This window comes from Poeciliopsis prolifica, unplaced genomic scaffold (genome assembly GCF_027474105.1).
Source record: "Poeciliopsis prolifica strain line A6 unplaced genomic scaffold, Auburn_PproV2 SCAFFOLD006, whole genome shotgun sequence".
NCBI lineage: Eukaryota > Metazoa > Chordata > Actinopteri > Cyprinodontiformes > Poeciliidae > Poeciliopsis > Poeciliopsis prolifica.
The window spans coordinates 4,819,544-4,836,921 of NW_026562381.1; the positions used below are offsets into that span (position 1 = coordinate 4,819,544).

At 36.0% G+C, this 17,378-nt stretch overlaps 1 protein-coding gene and 1 non-coding gene across 2 annotated transcripts; both read right to left on the bottom strand.

The window, feature by feature from the left end:
- Positions 1 to 201: 201 nt before the first annotated feature.
- Positions 202 to 275, bottom strand: trnai-aau (transfer RNA isoleucine (anticodon AAU)). The gene has a single exon. It is a non-coding gene; the product is annotated as a tRNA-Ile (tRNA).
- Positions 276 to 9,452: 9,177 nt separating this feature from the next.
- Positions 9,453 to 16,984, bottom strand: LOC129360512 (sulfate transporter-like). The gene is given in 7 exon segments (XM_055030803.1): positions 9,453 to 12,108; positions 12,111 to 12,685; positions 13,902 to 14,350; positions 15,266 to 15,556; positions 15,735 to 16,186; positions 16,189 to 16,342; positions 16,885 to 16,984. Coding segments are annotated over 6 exon segments (2,151 nt in total). The 5' UTR covers positions 16,328 to 16,342; positions 16,885 to 16,984; the 3' UTR covers positions 9,453 to 11,863.
- Positions 16,985 to 17,378: the final 394 nt, after the last annotated feature.

Here is a 17,378-nt window from a genome sequence, read left to right on the forward strand (position 1 = left end):
ATCAACTCTCCTGTGTGTTTTCATTGTTTTCTAAAAAAATACTAAGACAGCACTTCACATGAAAAGATTTTGTCCTATTTAAACAGAACTCACTTACATAATCTCATCACAACATTTAAAAAAACTGCTCATGTTCTTCAAAAATCAATAATTGATTTATATTTGCACAACTTGATTTTCTGGAAGAACTCACATTTTAATTGGCCAGTATGGGGATTGAACCCATGACCTTAGCGTTATTAGCACCATGCTCTATCCAGCTGAGCTAACCGGCCACAGATTGTGTTGAGATTTCATCAATTTATCTAAAACCTATATGATCTCACCACAATGAAGATTTAAGAAAAGTGTTCATGTTCTAATGTTCTTCAAAATCAATAAATGTTTAATGTAAAGTTTTCTAATATTTGCAAGACTTGATTTTCTGGAAGATTTCACGTTTCAATTGGCCATTTATTTTCAGCGTCTGTTGGTTCAGACTAAGTAATTCTGTTAAATAACGACTGCTGAAGAAGGTTTTCATGTGTGGTGTGGGAGTGCTGTGGGATCTTGGTGTGTGAGTGTCTTTTGCTTGGCTGAATGTGTGTTTGAGTTTTTATGGAAAACACCATCTGCAGCAAGTAGAAAACACAGCATCAGCAGGTGTAATAAATCACAATGATTTCTTTCTCAGCAGGAAAAAGATGATCCAGGAATTTGAGAGAAAAACTTGATTTGCAATTTCTTATTTTTATACATCTTCTCTACATGTGCTTTCTTGATTTTCTCCTTGTGTTCCTGATGTTAAAATTGCTATTTTAAGGACCATCTCCATGGCCCTGCCTCTTGATGAATACATTTGATAAATTTCACTTTCTTCATTGAAATCTAATTTAGGTAGACCTTTCTCATACATCTTGGGCCACTAACATTTTGCTGACTCATTCCAAAAAGTCTGTGGAGGAAACAGTGAAGGTCTTTAGCATGCGTTTCAAACTTATTTGTAGAATTAAACTTCCACAGCAGCAAACAAGAAATGACTAAAACACATCCACTATGGACGCTGCAAACCCACGCCTGCTGTATAATTAAAAACTTTTTAACTAAATCTGTTTGCTAGTGGTATAATAGCATTGCAATAAAAATAGAAACATACCATTGATTAGGTTAGGTCAGTGAACATTGTTTTTAACATCACTGGTGCCCAACAATTTTAAAACAATTAAATAAATATTAATGAAGTATTGTTTTTATTTATTTATTATTGACATTGTATTATCAATTACAGACAATGACTCCACTTCTTCAAATTGGGGAAATAAGAACATGTCGATGACATATAGCAGATACAAGTATCTGCTTTATTAAATTTTTAAAAAAGCCTGAAAGAAAAAGACAGACTAGAATAGAAAATGGTATGGGTTCATGTTTCCAACATGCGTGAGCAGAAAAGTTAGAGCTAAGCCTTCCCAGACGCAATTTGTTTTAAGGACTTTGGTCTGTATTTATCAGTAAATATGGCAGGGGCCATAAAATGCTTTCGTGTCATTATTGATGTCATTTGCTTTGATAACTTTACACCTGCGCAGTTGGGAGCAGCAAGAAGGTCCTGGGGTTAATTCCCGGCCCGGAGTTTGCCAATTCTCCCTGTGCATGCGTGGGTTCTCTCCAGATACTCCAGCTTTCTCCCACAGTCCAAAAACATGACTGGCAGGTTAATTGATCTTCCTAAATTCTCTCTAGATGTTTGCACATGGGTTTGTGTGGAATATGTGACTTAAAGTTTTTAGAGAGCATTTGTCAAAAAAATCGACAAGGAGCAAAGTAGGCTACCATTTTTCACACAGTTTCCACATTGGTTATACTAAACATTTTTTTCCACACAAAATAAAGATATAATGGAGTAGATAATAATTCAGTAGTTTGCTCTACCAAGTAATAAAACAATCTGTGTCATTTTCCAGTATTTTTGCTGCTTTAGAGTTAATTTTATTTTCAGGACCAGCGTAGCTGCACATATATTCACAAAGAAAGACGTGTTGGCTGTGTGGAAGGACACACTTTGTTTTGAGCATAAGGGGGAAGTTGTAGATCCACACATTGCAAATTACAACTTCATAATAACTATAATTAAACTATAAAGCAATTACAGGTCTCATAATGTACACAGCAGGACAAGGTGGAGAAGTCAGCTGCTTAAGTCAGCAGACGCTGGTGGAGAACTGGAAACTCTACTCACTGAGCTGGAAAATAAGCAGCAGTTTTGCAGCAGCTCCACTGAAAACATGTTTTCAGTCTTTTGATTTATTTGATAATATTAGACATCAGATTATTCAAATTTGTCTTTCTAAGCTGTGTTGACTACAAACAAGCTCCTTGGTCAGTCTAATCCTTTTTATATGTATTTAGATTGTTCTGTTGGACAGAAATAACACCAGATATATGTGGGTTTTATCTGTGTAAGAGATAACAGAAGAAATTTATTACCACTGTTACCTTCTCCATATGGGAATTTAATGTCAAGATAAGAATATCTCTCATACTGCCTAATATAAACTTTATTAGATAAAGATGGCAGACGAAGGAGAAGGCAGAGAAACAAATGAGTCACATCTTCGTAGCTACCCAGTAGGAAAACGACTTTCCACTTTTGTGAATTAGCAACACTTGATGGCTGCTGATATTGTGCATTCAGACACTGAAATGGAACCGCTTCACGTATTACGTCAGCAGAGAAGGCAGCCAACTCATAACCGCCCAGCTGACTTTTTATTTGGCAGCAATGCTCTCAAAGCGTCTGGTGGTCAGCTAACAGAGTTTGTGCGTTTATTCCCTAATCATCATTCTCTAGCTGTTGAATGGTGCAGAGCATTTGGTGTTGTTGTTGGGAGCACAGAGGGGTCACCATGCATGTTAAAGTGTGTGTTTGTTTCCATGTGTGTATTTGTATCAGTGTGCTCTGATGCCATCAGCCTACTCCGTGCCATCTGCTTTGTGCAACACAGTCGCCTTCTACCTCCCTGTAGGCCACTTTGACAGAGTCCAGTTATGGTTCAGAATTATTATTGTATCATTTCAACACATCTTGCTTTGCCCAGTTAATTGCTGTGAGAAAGGCTTCAGTTACAGCTAATAACTGACGAAATGGGCATTTTGTGTCTTTTGTTGCAAGTAAATTAGGGAACAGAGCTGAATGTTGGCCTGTGAAATTGTGCAGTTATGAGTGTGTACTCAGATAAGATGAGAGCATATTTTTTGGAAAAAAAAACACAAAAGAAACATTTTTACATTTAATTTTTCATATGCAAGTAAAACTTAAAAATAGACATATATTAAATTATGATGTGCAAAGTTTGAGCATTTGTGTATTTAGTATTTCTGACTAAAACCAATATTTTTTCTTTTCTACAGAAAACAACCAAAGTAGTGGAAAAGAAAAAGTGTTAAAGTCTTTTTAAGTTTCTATAATTTTTGTTGTTCTTTGGCTTGAGTTGAAGAGCAAGTGAAGAAAATCACTTAAGTGATTTTTCAAAGTTGTTTTTTCTTCTCGAGCACACAGGAAAAAAAGGTATTTCTTTTTTTCTCAAAGTCTTTTTAAATTTTTTTGCTTAAGCCCTGAATAATAAGTGGGAAAAAAAACTTTTGTCACGCAAGCGTTTTGTTTCTCTTCTCATCTGACATAAAATTATTATTTAAAAAAAAACAACAAAAAAAAACCTTTTCATTTCCACTCTGTTATTTGCGGTAGAAATGTCTAAAATTGTCTCTATGTGGACAAGGAATTTTGGACATTTTATGGTGAACCTAATTTGAAGTCACATGCTGAACATGTAGGCCCTAATACAGACACTTGCAGAACAGAAAAAAAACCCAAAATAAAACACTGATCTGAATATGCAGTTGAAAACTGCTTGGCTAAATATAGCTTTTACATTTGAAAGTCTACCAAGTATGATTTTTTTAATTACATGTTTATGGTAGACTGGATGGTTTTTGACCATAATACTTTTTTCTCCTTTGTACTCATTGTCACCACAAAAACAAAGGAAACAATGTCTAAGTAAGTAATAAATAAATGAAGATATTTATTATAAAGATAAATAAAGATCAATTATAAAAAGAATTATTTTTCTTCATAGCAAAAAAGAAAAATAATTAAGACCAGCAAAACGGTGTGAAGGATGTGTTTTCCGGGGTTAAAAAGATCTAAGACTTTGAGGAGAGTGGGAATAAGGCTTGACTTGACTTAAACCTTAATAAAGTCAATGAACTAAATTACATTTTCATTACATTAAGTTCAGATGAGTACTTTAAGTTCTTCTCACCTGTACCTGGCCACTCATCGCCTCCATGGATTCCCTATCACTTCTCCACATCCTCGTTCTATAAAACAGACTCTGCCATGTTGCTGTCTACCTAGTGAGCCCTTTCTCATCCACACAGATCAGGCTGCTCTGTAAGGACCAGGTTCTTTGATTTCTCTGGGGCTTTTAAGGCAATTCAGCCAGCCTTGCTGTGAGACAAGTCCTGAAAATACCGGTGCATGCCTCCACAACTGCCTAGATTATTGACTATCTGACAGTCAGAACACTATTGTACCTGGATGAATGGGAATGAGTGGGTGGTAAATAGCCACGGTGCACCACAAGGACCTGTACCTTTACCGTTTCTCTTCACTCTGAGCTCCTCAGACTTGCATCAGAACTCTGAATCCATTCATCACTCACAAAAGTACCCTGATGATTCCGGTCTGTGATAGGAATAGGCAAGAGGCAAAGAAAGAAAAATGGAAGAAACTTTTTTTTTGATGCGGTGAAAACAAATGCCCACTTTTAACAAAAACTATAGACCGATGAAAATAACTGTGGATTGTAAGGAAGTCAGGATGAAATATCATTAGTATAAATAATAACGCTACCCAAGCTCCACAAAATCTTCCAATTAAACTAAAATACATTTGTTTTAGCTGAATACAAAAGGTCATTTTTATTCATGCAAAACAAAAACCACCAGGCATTCTTAAATGGGCAACCACATTAAGATATAAGTTAATTTAATTAATTCAGTTCATTTATAAAGTGTAAGTTTTTAATATGTGTCATCTCAAGCCACTTTAAATAAGCAGTTGCAATTCAGATCCAAATATATATAATCCAATTTGGTCTTAATTTGGTTGAAATCAGTCTGTAAAAATCTAACCAAAGTCCCGAATTTTAAGATCAAGATTGGATTAAAAAGACTAATTTATTCCTAATTCTTAAACAATTCAGTGAACAACCTTGTAACCCCGATTGATACAAATTGTTTATCAAAGGAAGTCTTGTTCCCGGCATTAAGTCCTTATCTGTATCTCACCCAATGAAGCTTGTGGAAAGAGTGGAAAGCAACAGCTGCTTTTTAAAGAGATAAAACCATCCAGGTGGATCTGACTCAACATCAGTAGCCATCAGCCATTATAAAATGGGGGTTGAGAAAATAGGCAGAAAACACATAAAAAGTACTTTCTATTACAAATAAAGAGTAGACATAATTAGAGGCAGCAATAGCAAAGTCAATAGCACCATTGAGAAAAAAAAACAATAAATAAATAATCCCCATATATCTTACAAAGGGGATTATTTGACTACTGAGGCCAGTTAGAACTGTTAGGATCTAAATACTGTATAAACAAACAATAATTATAATAAACTAGGAAAAATTTGGTGAAAAATTTAATAAAAAGTATGTTAATACCTGATCTTTTTCTAAAGGTATTTTAATTTGACAAATGAGAAGAAAACGTTTCTTGTCTTAGTTTTGTTCTAGGGTTTTCTTCTGTAAAAGTCCAGCAGTCAGAACCTCCATACAGGAAATCACCCAGAGCCAGAGGTATTTTGTAGAAAAAATAAACAAAGACTGTGCATCATTAGAAGCAGCAATAGCTTGTTCAATGGCTCTGTTCAGGAAACAGACACAACTAAACACAAAACCACTCAGCCAGATGTATCTTCTACATGAAGAAAAGAAAGCAAAAAAAAAATCCAGCAAACTTAATGGCAGCATTTGCAAATATTCAGAAGTAATCAATAGACAGAGTAAATATGTTGTGGCTTTACTCACAGAAGGCATAGTGGAAAATAATCAACAAATTACTGCTGGATTTTTGAACACATGTTTTTGTTACATGCCAAACATGTTTTGGCGAAGAACTCTCTGGGCTGTTTTAAGAAGACTGTTATTATAAACTTCTGTTAATCGCAAAATTGCGAGGAAATCTAATTTCTTCAGTTTTTATTATATTTTTTTGTCTTGTGCTGGAAACATGGATTTGGAAGATCTCTGAGCTTCATATGGAAAGATCATTATGTTTAAGAGGGAAAATAATGTAACAAACTGATGCATAAGGTGGTTATGAAACAGTTTTTGACAGCAATCATACCTGCTGGCTGATATTGTTGAGCCTCAGCGAAATGGAGAAATGTCCTTTTCACAGAACATTAAGAATTTGACTAGTTGAAACAGTATTTCACCAGAAGAGAAGTGCTTATCTGTAATCATGCCAACTTCTCTATGTGGAAAATCAAAAAGAGGGAGTCTTTAGTCATTTATGGAAAAAGCAGATTGAAAAAGTAGTAAAAAATAAAAACAAAGGAAGAAGAAGGAAGTATTTTACTAACCTTTTGTCAAAAGTTTCTCCAAAATCCAGCTTCTACAGTGTTGCGTTTTTGATAAATGAAAATATTAATTTTCATGAAGAGTAAAATTATATAAAAAAGAAAATTATATGAGTCTGAATAACTTAGGTCTCATAAATCAGATTTTTCCCTCCAGAGAAGATTCAGAAACTTTCTCAACTTTTAGGGAATAATTTTCTCCAGGTGTTATTAGTGAGAGTTTTATTGGGAAGAATGAAAGTAAGCATAAATTAACTTACTGCTTCTGGTTTGGGAGTTTCCACAGTGCACCAATCAAGACCAGTGCCATTCCACTGTAAATGTCATTTGTGAGACGCATCAAGCCGTGAAAGAGCCCATAATCATCTCTGCAATTCTCACTTTGCCACACACAACTGGGATTTTTTCTTTTCACCGCTTGGTTTTTAAACAGATTTAAAGTGAATCTGCAGGAGTTCAGTTGTTTCTTTTCTGCTTAAAAATATTCTAATTAATTTGTAACTGTTTAAATACCCAAGAAACAAATACGTGACTTTTCTTCTGTGAGCCAGATAAAGTCCTGAATTTGTGTTTTCAATTCAATCTCCTTCAACCTTGACTTATATTTTTATTACAGAATAGTAGCAATGTTGGACAGCTGTGATTAGGAGCTTCTAATCATTTCATCATGCTGTCTGGGTTTCTTCTAAATAGACTGTTTCTTTTTGATTTAAAAGGGGAAAAAAAATTGGAAACAAAATATAAAGTAACAACGGACCAAAGTGGTCAACTAAATGTGCAAATAATTTTCTAAAATCATGCAGATGAAGATTTCAAAAAATGTAAATCCTCAAAATGTAAAACCTACAGTAGTTTGGTGTTGAATATGGTTAAGGTTGCTTCAATGCATCCTAAACCCTTCCCTAGACTTCAGTGCCATCTAGTGGTCAACTAGACTCAAGACATTGTATGTTCAATACCTCCAGGTGAAACAAATACTCAAGATCAACCAAGAATATAATAATTAATATATGTCAATACATAATGTCAAGAAGTGTCCAAAGATAGGATATTCCTTTCAATTAGCAAAATATCTTCTCACTTTTGAAAGGTTTCACAAATCATATGGAAAATAAAACAACATTCATTAACACAATCTGAGCCTCAAATACGGAAGCATAAAATAGACACCAATCAGGCATAACATTATGACCACCAGCCAAGTAATATGCTCACCTCCCTTTCGTTGCCACATTATTCCAGGCTCACTGAGGTGCAGAGTCCACTGGGCCCCTGAGGGTTGCTGTCATTTCTGAAAATGGGTTGTTACTAGCAGGTCTTTTAAACAATTTGTTTAGATATTTTGAGATTAATAAAGGTATTGGTAGTAGTTGACTAACCTTTAATAAAAAGATGTCAAGAAAGTTTTTTGGAAACATGGAAATTCAAATCAGTGGAATATATTATAGCAGATAGTAATAGTCTAGAGACTTTTTGATTGTCAGCTGGATTGCATGTTTTTCTATGTGGATCCACATTGCCTGAACCTATCAATCCTGCATCACTGTATCAATTCGCCAGATCAGCTTTCTCCATCTTTCTTTCTTGTAACTTATTCAACAATGGCTTTTTTTGTTGTTGTTGACAAATTGTTTTCTTTCTATTAGATTCCACTCAATAACATGAGACAATTTCACCCCACCTATTCACAGTCATAATGTTATGCCTGATCAGTTCAGCACTTATTTATACAATATATGATTTCAAATCATGTGTAAGTGAAGAAGGTGGAGCAAAAATATATGATGAAATGGGCACCCAAACATGCCAAGAGGAGGCCTGCAGTGGAGGATGAGGAAGGTAGAGAAAATGATAAAGACAAGCCCCAAACCTAGAATTCCTGCACTCTTAAATCCCGTCCACCAATCTACAAAACGACCAGCATCAATATTGACAAAAGCATCAGAGAGGAGAGTCATGGCATCAAGGGATCCCCCTTCACATCAATATCTGGTAATTCGTTTTGACTGATAGAATTGTCTGTCAATTCTATCAGTGATAATACTTTTCTTATCTCATTCCAATGAGATAAGAAAAGTATTTGAAGCGAACTGGCGTAAACAACAATACATGTCTCAACACATTTATGTTTTTTAGGAGAACAAATTAAAAGTAATGATTTCACAGGCAGCTTAATCCATTTTCAGATGGAAGGAATCTGGCTTACCTTGAAATGTAGGAGTGATTTAAAAACCAGTCTGTCTTCTCTCAGTGTCCCACGTATCACAGAACAACCATCCACAGAGCAAACTGATTAATAAATGAATTAATACTTTAGATTATTATTTTAAGATTATCACTTATTCTTCTGATTGATCTGTTTTGACAAGATTGTAAGAAACTCCCAGATGAAAAAAAATTGGGCAGAAGGTCTATTTAAAAAAAAAGAATGGAAAAAGAAAAGGTTATACAGTATGTAACTTATTTAATGCAACTAATTTTGCATTATTATATTTTTATCTTCCCAGGGAGCACAGATTCTTTAGCACTGAACAATTCACAAGTGAGAATGGATGGTAAATTTAAATCTTTATGTCCTTATTTAGTCATATAAGAAAATTAAACTAAACTGTTACGGTTACACAACAGGGAGTGACAATTTTCCAGAAAGCTCCATTCCAGTTTCCACAGGATTTTGAAAGTAAAAGTTGTCATTTAATTTCTGTAAAACACAAATTTTTATGAATTCATTTTATACTGGAATTTGGGGATTTTATTGGGACTAAACTACAAGGAGGAACTATAAAGAACAAGACGAGCAATTGCAAAATTATTGTTTTATTTATTTATTAAAATATTACAACCATATAAATGTTCCTGTAAAGCGTAACACTGCGGTTCTACATCAAACTTTCTGACTTCTTGTCTTTATTGAGTAATAAATAAACCTGAGCCTTAAAGCAATAAAAAATAATTGTGGTCTTCTTTTGGTTCAAGGACTTACATTAGAAACTACAATACTATACACAAGAGAAGGCAGTAATATGTATTTTTACATAGATACTTTGTTGAAGAAATCAAGTTAGATAATAATGATTTTACAAAATAGCATACAAAATAAACAGTTTCACATGTCTCAATTACCTAATGGACTTGTCAATGATAGGACTTTCAGCAGGGACAGTTCTATAATTGAATATCGTAACAAAACAAGTTAAACTGGTGATCCCACATTTATGTATAGCCCCCACACCCATAATTAATTTCCATGGAATGTGGACAGTCACGCCAAAACAATGTGCATACAGCCACTACTGACAGGATTATGAGTGCTACATATACAATCTTACTTTGTAATATTAGGCACGTCTGGTAAGCAAAAGCTTTAGGCACTTCAAACATGAATAATACATATTTTAATGTGCTTTTAAAGTAGCAATAACTTTTCCTTACTTTTTCTGGTGAGAATAAACCTGAGGTAATTTTTCTTCCCCCATTTCATACCTCCATTTCAGGTCTGTGCTACAGCGCATGAAAAGAAAACTATTTATACAACGACTTCCTAAACGTTTTATTTATGATTGCATAACAGCTGTTTTTCATTCTGATGACCTATAGTAAACCTTTTCATGTATATTCACCCTTCACCTTGTTCAAATATGTGAACCGAAACCATGACGACTTACCACAACAATGAAACAAAACAGAGTACATAGCATTCACTTCACTACAACTAACCTTCAGCTGCATATTTCACATGTTCCAGTAAGACACCACCTTGTTCAGCAGTGTTCGAAAACCTCAAAAACTTACTTTTGCTATTCGCTCTACTTTTTTGTCTCTTGGCTTCAGCAAAGCTTTAATATATATATTTAAAACTATGATCGAATTCAACAGTTGTGTGCTACTGTGGTAAGATTTACACCACCAAATGTAATCGTTTGAAAACTAGTCTAGGTTTAAAGTAATATTTGAGTTGTTCAGTGCTGCAGAATACCAGCAATGAAACGCAGATTAAAACAGCTGTATACTATAGGTAATTAAAGTTTACTCAAGAGCCTACTCTAGTCTAACATAAACAAATCCTCCATCTCTAACCTAAAATGTAATGTTATAACATGCTCAAATGTTTGACTACCTGACTATATTGTTAAATCATTGCTTAATGCCAGTGACATATGTTTTATAGCCTCCAAGATAAAATTGTGCAAGACACTTAAAATGAAATTTCTTTTCACCAGTAGTATAATTTCACACAAAAGCATTTATCTTTAATTTATGTATATTTATTCATTGGGGATAAAAACCCTGTAAAAAAAATAGAAGACTTATTAACACCTAACTTCCTATATTTATTTTTAGATGGCTTCCTATGCAGTTAGTGCATTACTGAGGTCTATTGAGGTAATGACGCCAAGCACACAGTATTTCTGATCAGGAATGCTTTGAAGCAGAAACTCCTGTTCTACTCCTTGCAATGATGTGATGAGCAGAACAGGAGTTCTTAGACAAAAATTATGGCTTAATAATGTGGAAAGAATGTGATGAAAATAAAACAGGAATTGCTACAAAAACAACAAAGAATTTGTAATAAGGATTGGCTTCTGAAATCAAACTGAACTTTGTTCACAATGAACAAAAGTAAACAATACCTGTTAGTATTGCCACTTTTCTTTTTGTGAAGGCACAAAGTGGTTTGACTAGAATGACAACTAATAGGGAAGGTTTCTTATACAAAGCAAGTTTTTTAATAAAGAGGAAGGCAGTGATAATGCAATTTTATTTACTTCAGATCATCTTCCTCTTGAGTATTTTTAGTCTCTGTAAGCAACTGTCAAATTTAGAAACACTTTTGAAACACTAAAACAAATCTATTTCATGTGAAAAAATAATATCACTACTAGATTCATAAGGTTGAATAGATTTTCATGATAGACTTTGCAAAATAAAAATACATAAATATAAATTTTAGACCTCTTCGATTTGATGAAGGGAGATCTCAAGAATTCATTTGAGTATATTTGCTTACGAAATAGAGAAATAATATAATATTGTAACATCATAACTAAGGTTTCTAGTAACTCTTCTCTAAGTTTACTTTGAGCCCCTGAAGATAAAATAAATAATTCTGATCTACTCCTGTAACACCAACCTTCAGCAGCAGCAGCAGAATTATAAGGCGTGTTGGTGACAAAGAGCTACTGTAGCTGTTTGTATGTCACATACATGCATTTGGATGAATTATTGCATCTTCAGGATTTGTTATCACAATCTCCATTAGGCACATTTCGGTTTTGGACGTAGCTGACGGCATCCGCGATGGTGTAGAATATCATGTTGTTTTTTCCTACCTCACCATCTTTTTTGCTGTCATAGTAACCGCCTCTTTCCAGAGAATCCAGAACTGAAGTATTGCACTGGGCCAAGACCACTTCAACCGCAAGTTCTCTGTAATCTTTGCGGACCTCTTTCAGAGCGTTCACTCCTGCCGTGTCCAAAACAAGACGCCGCTGCAGTCAATTACCAAGCTGTGTACGCTTCTGGAAGATTTTTTATCCAGCATCAATATTATGGATGAAGAAGCCTCACTCTCCTTGTTTTGTTTATCTTCAGACATTCCCTTTGGTATCTCTTCGGTGTCTTCCTGATTTTTGTTTTTTTCAAATTTCAAACGCTGAGCCTTCTCCTTCACAGGATTAAGATTTGCACATTTGTATAGAGATTTTTTGAACAAGCTCTGGTTTGCATAGTAGATCGGTGCACTGTATCTGAATACAGCCACTCCAAAATGGGTCTGAAGGCCACAGTAGGATGAAACGTTCTCATAGTGCTCCCTGGAGGCAGCGCGGCCCAGCTCCAGGACCTGGGCTTGCTGGGTCCGGCCGAGGACGAAGAAGGCCGACAGTAAAACACCAACCAGGAGGCCAAACTCTGTGTTGACCAGCGCTGATGTTGCCATGGTGATCAGCCAGATGGAGGCATCAATTTTGTTGACGCGCCACATCCGGGGAACGTCCCTGAATTTCTTTAAAGCACCACGTAGGTTCACCACGATGATAACTGCTAAAACACATCTGTATAATGCAGAAGAGAGAACAATGTCATGTTAAACAGTTTCCATAAGACAGAGTAAGAAAGACAAAAGATCCTCAGAGTTGTTTGGCTCATCTGCTACTGTAGATAAAAACTGCAATTGCTGATGGATCTAAGCGAAATATCTCTCTTTAGCAGTTCACCTCAGTGTGCATTAACCAGGGTTGTCAACTTTCAAGGGGGGTTTAGAGTGCAAAGTAAGCCAGTGTAAGAAAGAGGAAAGCTGTGAAACATGAGCCAATTGCAAAAGATTGGGCAACTTGAAACTGCTGTCCAGTTTCAAGCAAGCTCAGTCTTCACTGACTTGTATCCCCATTTCAGGGGCACGTTTTGCCATTTCATCCCTTCACCATTTCATTTTATAGCAGTTGTAGAAAAGCTAATTGCTTAAAAAAGACGGTTGTTTAAAAATTGGAAAAGTATGTGGCTGCATGCCACATATTTCTGATTTTTATTTACAAGAAAATGTGTTGGTTAATCATAAAAGCACATTAAAATACAGCGAAGGTTGTAACATGACAAAATGTGAAAAACGTCAATGGGAATGTGTGCAAACCAATGCAGAGCAGCTCCTTATTGAGAGTTAATTTTTATTCAGTGATGGTTTGCTTGTACTTTCCTTTATTTTACTGCTTGTTTATTGTTGTAAATGTGAATGGCTATGTGGGCATGTTAAACCATCTGTATCCGGGGTTTGTACTGAGCAGAGCTCCTGCTGACTGAGAAGCAGGCGAGTCAACATGGGATCCGAACTATAACCAGAGGTTATCCATATCTGTCAAAAGTCTACCTTTGAAACTCTTTTCAAAATGTAAACACAAGCAAATCCTATTGTAAACCTGATGTTTCCTGAAACCCTGGGAACGTTTTAAAATGACAATGTCATGTTAAGGTTTTATACTCTGTGCCTGCAGTGTGTGTATTTTTTTAAAACATGTTTTTAGGAGAATCAAAAAATTTGATTAAAAGCAATTGAAGCATTTTCACTCTATGGAGAGAACAAAAAAAATGTAGAGATTTTAACTTTTCCTTAACTGCAATGTTGGTCAACAAACATTTTTCAGACAACTAGATGCTTAATGTTATCTTAATTGTAAGGACCATAATTTGTAGGTGAAATATGATATCCATATGTAAAAACAATAAATTAGATTAACTAGAAATGTTTAATGCATTTAGAACTTTCGACATACTTACTTTTGAAGGGAGTAAAAGAGTGGAGCAATAACCAGGAGAACTAACAGCAGAATAACAGCCGTGACCAGGCCTGACATCTGCGTTTGACACCCAGTCGATTCCTTGACAAGGGTTTTCGTCAAAGCAGCACTGGTCGTGAAGCAGCGGAAGAAAGAAGGCAGGATGTTGCAGAAGCCAATGGCATACATTTCCTGGTTGGCATCCACCGTGTAGCCATGCTTCTTGGCAAACATCTCGGACAAGGAGACGGTGATGGCGAATCCCACAATGGCGATGGAAAAGGCGTCCACAGCCACATTGGGGATGAGCGTCCATGCTGGCAGCTGAGGAGGGAGGAAGCCTGTAGGGATGTCTCCAGCCACGTCAGAACCATATTCACTGTTAAAGTGACCGAAGTGAGAGGCAAGGGTTGCGATTATAACCACAAACAGCTCAAATGGTATTGGAGCCTGGGAAAGAGAAAAAGGAGTAAAATGAATTTGGTTTAAAATAGATATACATATTTAATATAATAATATAATATAATATAATATAATATAATATATATGATCAAATTAAAAAGTTTACATTTAGAGCCAAATGTGTAGCTTTGTTCATATGTTTTGAACCTGGAATCATGCTTACTGCAAGTCATTTTCAAACATGCTTAGTGCTTAGGTGCATCCTGAATCACTAAACTTGTTTCTCAGCATATGTATGCTAAGAATAAACCAAATTATTAAGGGCATAATAAAAAAATGTCACAGTCAATGAAGCAATGGGCAGAAATTGCACCAAATGAGTTAAAAATTTTTAGTGAGTTAAACATTGTAGAAGTCAAATGAAATGGATCAGGTCAGTACAAAAATGTAGTTTCCAAAGCACTGAGAATCTAGATCAGTCTGCATAGTTTAATTCTCAGTGCCAAGATCATATTTAGTGACTATAATAACTATTCATCAGGGTAATAGTAGTAGCATACAGCAGATACAGGAAGCATGGGGAACAGAGTTGTCCAGACAGGTTCCTGTTGTAACTGCAGATAATTTTAGCTGTAGCTAAAGTTAAAAACTTTGCTTTTAACTGTGCAAAGTTAATCACTTAATGTTGTAGCATATCTGAGATAAACTAACATCACAGGAACACAATCAGCGAACTAAAGCTTCTGATAGTTCATAGCACAAACACAGCAACATGGACAACCTAGAGTTTATACAATTCAACCGTCACAAACAGACCAAGACATAATCTGTGAATTGTACCATAACCCAGGCAGGATCACAACTTTTACCTTACTACAGAAAAAAGAGTGTGGATTGCTCTCAGTGATTAAACAGCCTAAGACATGCAAATAGAAATACAAATCTAACTCTTTGTATTTTTACCTTTAGCTTGGATTTAAAGCGATCATTCAGTTCCTTTGCTGGAATCAGGACAGCCAGGCAAACCAAGCTTGTGATTAGATCACAGATATTGGCTTTTGTTATATTGGCGAACAGACTATACCAGGTCTTGAATAGAATGAACCAGCCCTGCGACCGGGGGATCTTCAGCCCCAGAAGGTACTTGATCTGGGACGTGAAGATGGTTAGGGAGGCCCCTGTTGCAAAGCCACTGAGGAGGGAGTCCGACAGGTAGACGGAGACAAAGCCTACCTGCAAAAGGCCCATCAGAATCTGAGAGAAAGAGATTAAAAAGCAGCTAAGTTAAAAAGTAAACCAGTAACTGATATTTGACTTTAAAAAAACATTTGAAAATTTAAGGATTTACTAAAAACTATACAATAAAATATGCCTAATCTCACATTAAAAACTACCTTTATTTACTTGGACAACTGTGAGATATTAAATTTACCTGGTAAATACCAGCAGTGAAGGTGACTGTTGCTCCCACTGTGATCGCATAGCAGCTCCTATCACACTCTACATTACTGCTGTTCCCCTGGCCAGCCAACAAGGCATCACTGTTGTTACTGCCAAAGCTGTTTTCTGTGAGGTATCCTGCAAGAGCCAACTCTCTGTCCACAACCTGACCCACAAGCAGGCAGAGCACTCCAAATATCCCCACTGAGATGTGTCTGGAGGAACCCAGAATGGCATAAATGATAGATGAGAAGAAGGAAGTGTATAGACCATATATAGGATCTTGACTCGCCAATAAGGAATAGGCAATGGACTGAGGAACCAGCAGGATCCCCACTATAAGACCTGACATAATATCCCCCAGAATCCAGTCCTTCAGTTTGTAGCGGGGTAGCCACTGCAGAATTGGGACAAAGCTCAGTATTTTGGATTTCGCCTTCTCCGGGAGCATGTGCAGTGCTTCTTCACCCGATCTGACACAACAGAAAGCCATTTCTTCTCAGGTTCCTTCTCAGCTCTTTCCAGGATCAGTGGCTGCTGTGGGTCAGCCTCCACAGCTGAGCAACAGTCGCCCCCGTCCAGCATGTTGAGCTTTAGTTCCTGCAGAGAGAATGTCCGGCGATCAAACAAACATTAAAACCAATCAAATATTATTCCCTTTGCATATTATTGTTACTGTAATAACAGTCACCGTGCAGTAGAAAAGCACAGAAGTCCCTCTATCGTGACTTAACATTTTGTCCTTACCAAGAAGTATATTTCCTCCTATTTTATGCGTATGAAATATGAAGAGAAATATGCTTACAGCTCAGGTTACACAAAAAGCGACACCAAAAAACTGGGACAAACTTTCAGAGTTTGAATGGCGAATATAGAGAACGATGAAAATGACAACATGGTTCCTGTGCAGTGATAACTCATAAAATAAATAGCATTCTCAACAACTTCATTGAATACATGGATATATATCATCGCTTTCGTCCTTTCCTCCTCGTCCAGCCAACTTCCAGAGTCTTATGAATGAGCACCTTTGTAAACACGTTGTCAACGTGGACACGGAAGGGAACTTTAATCAACTTACGTAAGTTAACGTGACTGGATGTAATTCAGAGAGGAAAACGTTCATGTTAAATTTCACTAACCTGCCGCCGAACGAAGCGCTGTTAGGAACAAGTTTTTCTCCTGCTACTTTCCAACAGTCGAGTTTTATTCCGCCTCGGATTCATTTTACGTTTAGCTATGATGTCGTACGTCATCGCGTCTTCAGAAAACGTGTTTGCGTCATGTGATCTGCCGTTACGAACAGGCAGAAATGGACTTTGTTTACAGTTGATTCAATCTTTTGTATTATATTCGTAATTTAGTATTGCATTATATATTGATAGCTTTGTTGTTAATATAGCACCGATTTTAACATATTTATAAGAAGTTTCTGAACTGAAACTATCGGTTGTATTTTTATATGCCTTTCAAAAAACGTAAACGTTTGGAGTTTTTCTATAAAAAGGAAAAAAAGATATATTTTGACAACAGAGACTAAAAAAGCACAGTAGATCGAAAGTGAAGTACCGGACATGTTTGTGGTTTTTCATATTGACCGCAGACATCCTTTTTTAGATTAGGATGTCATGGCACT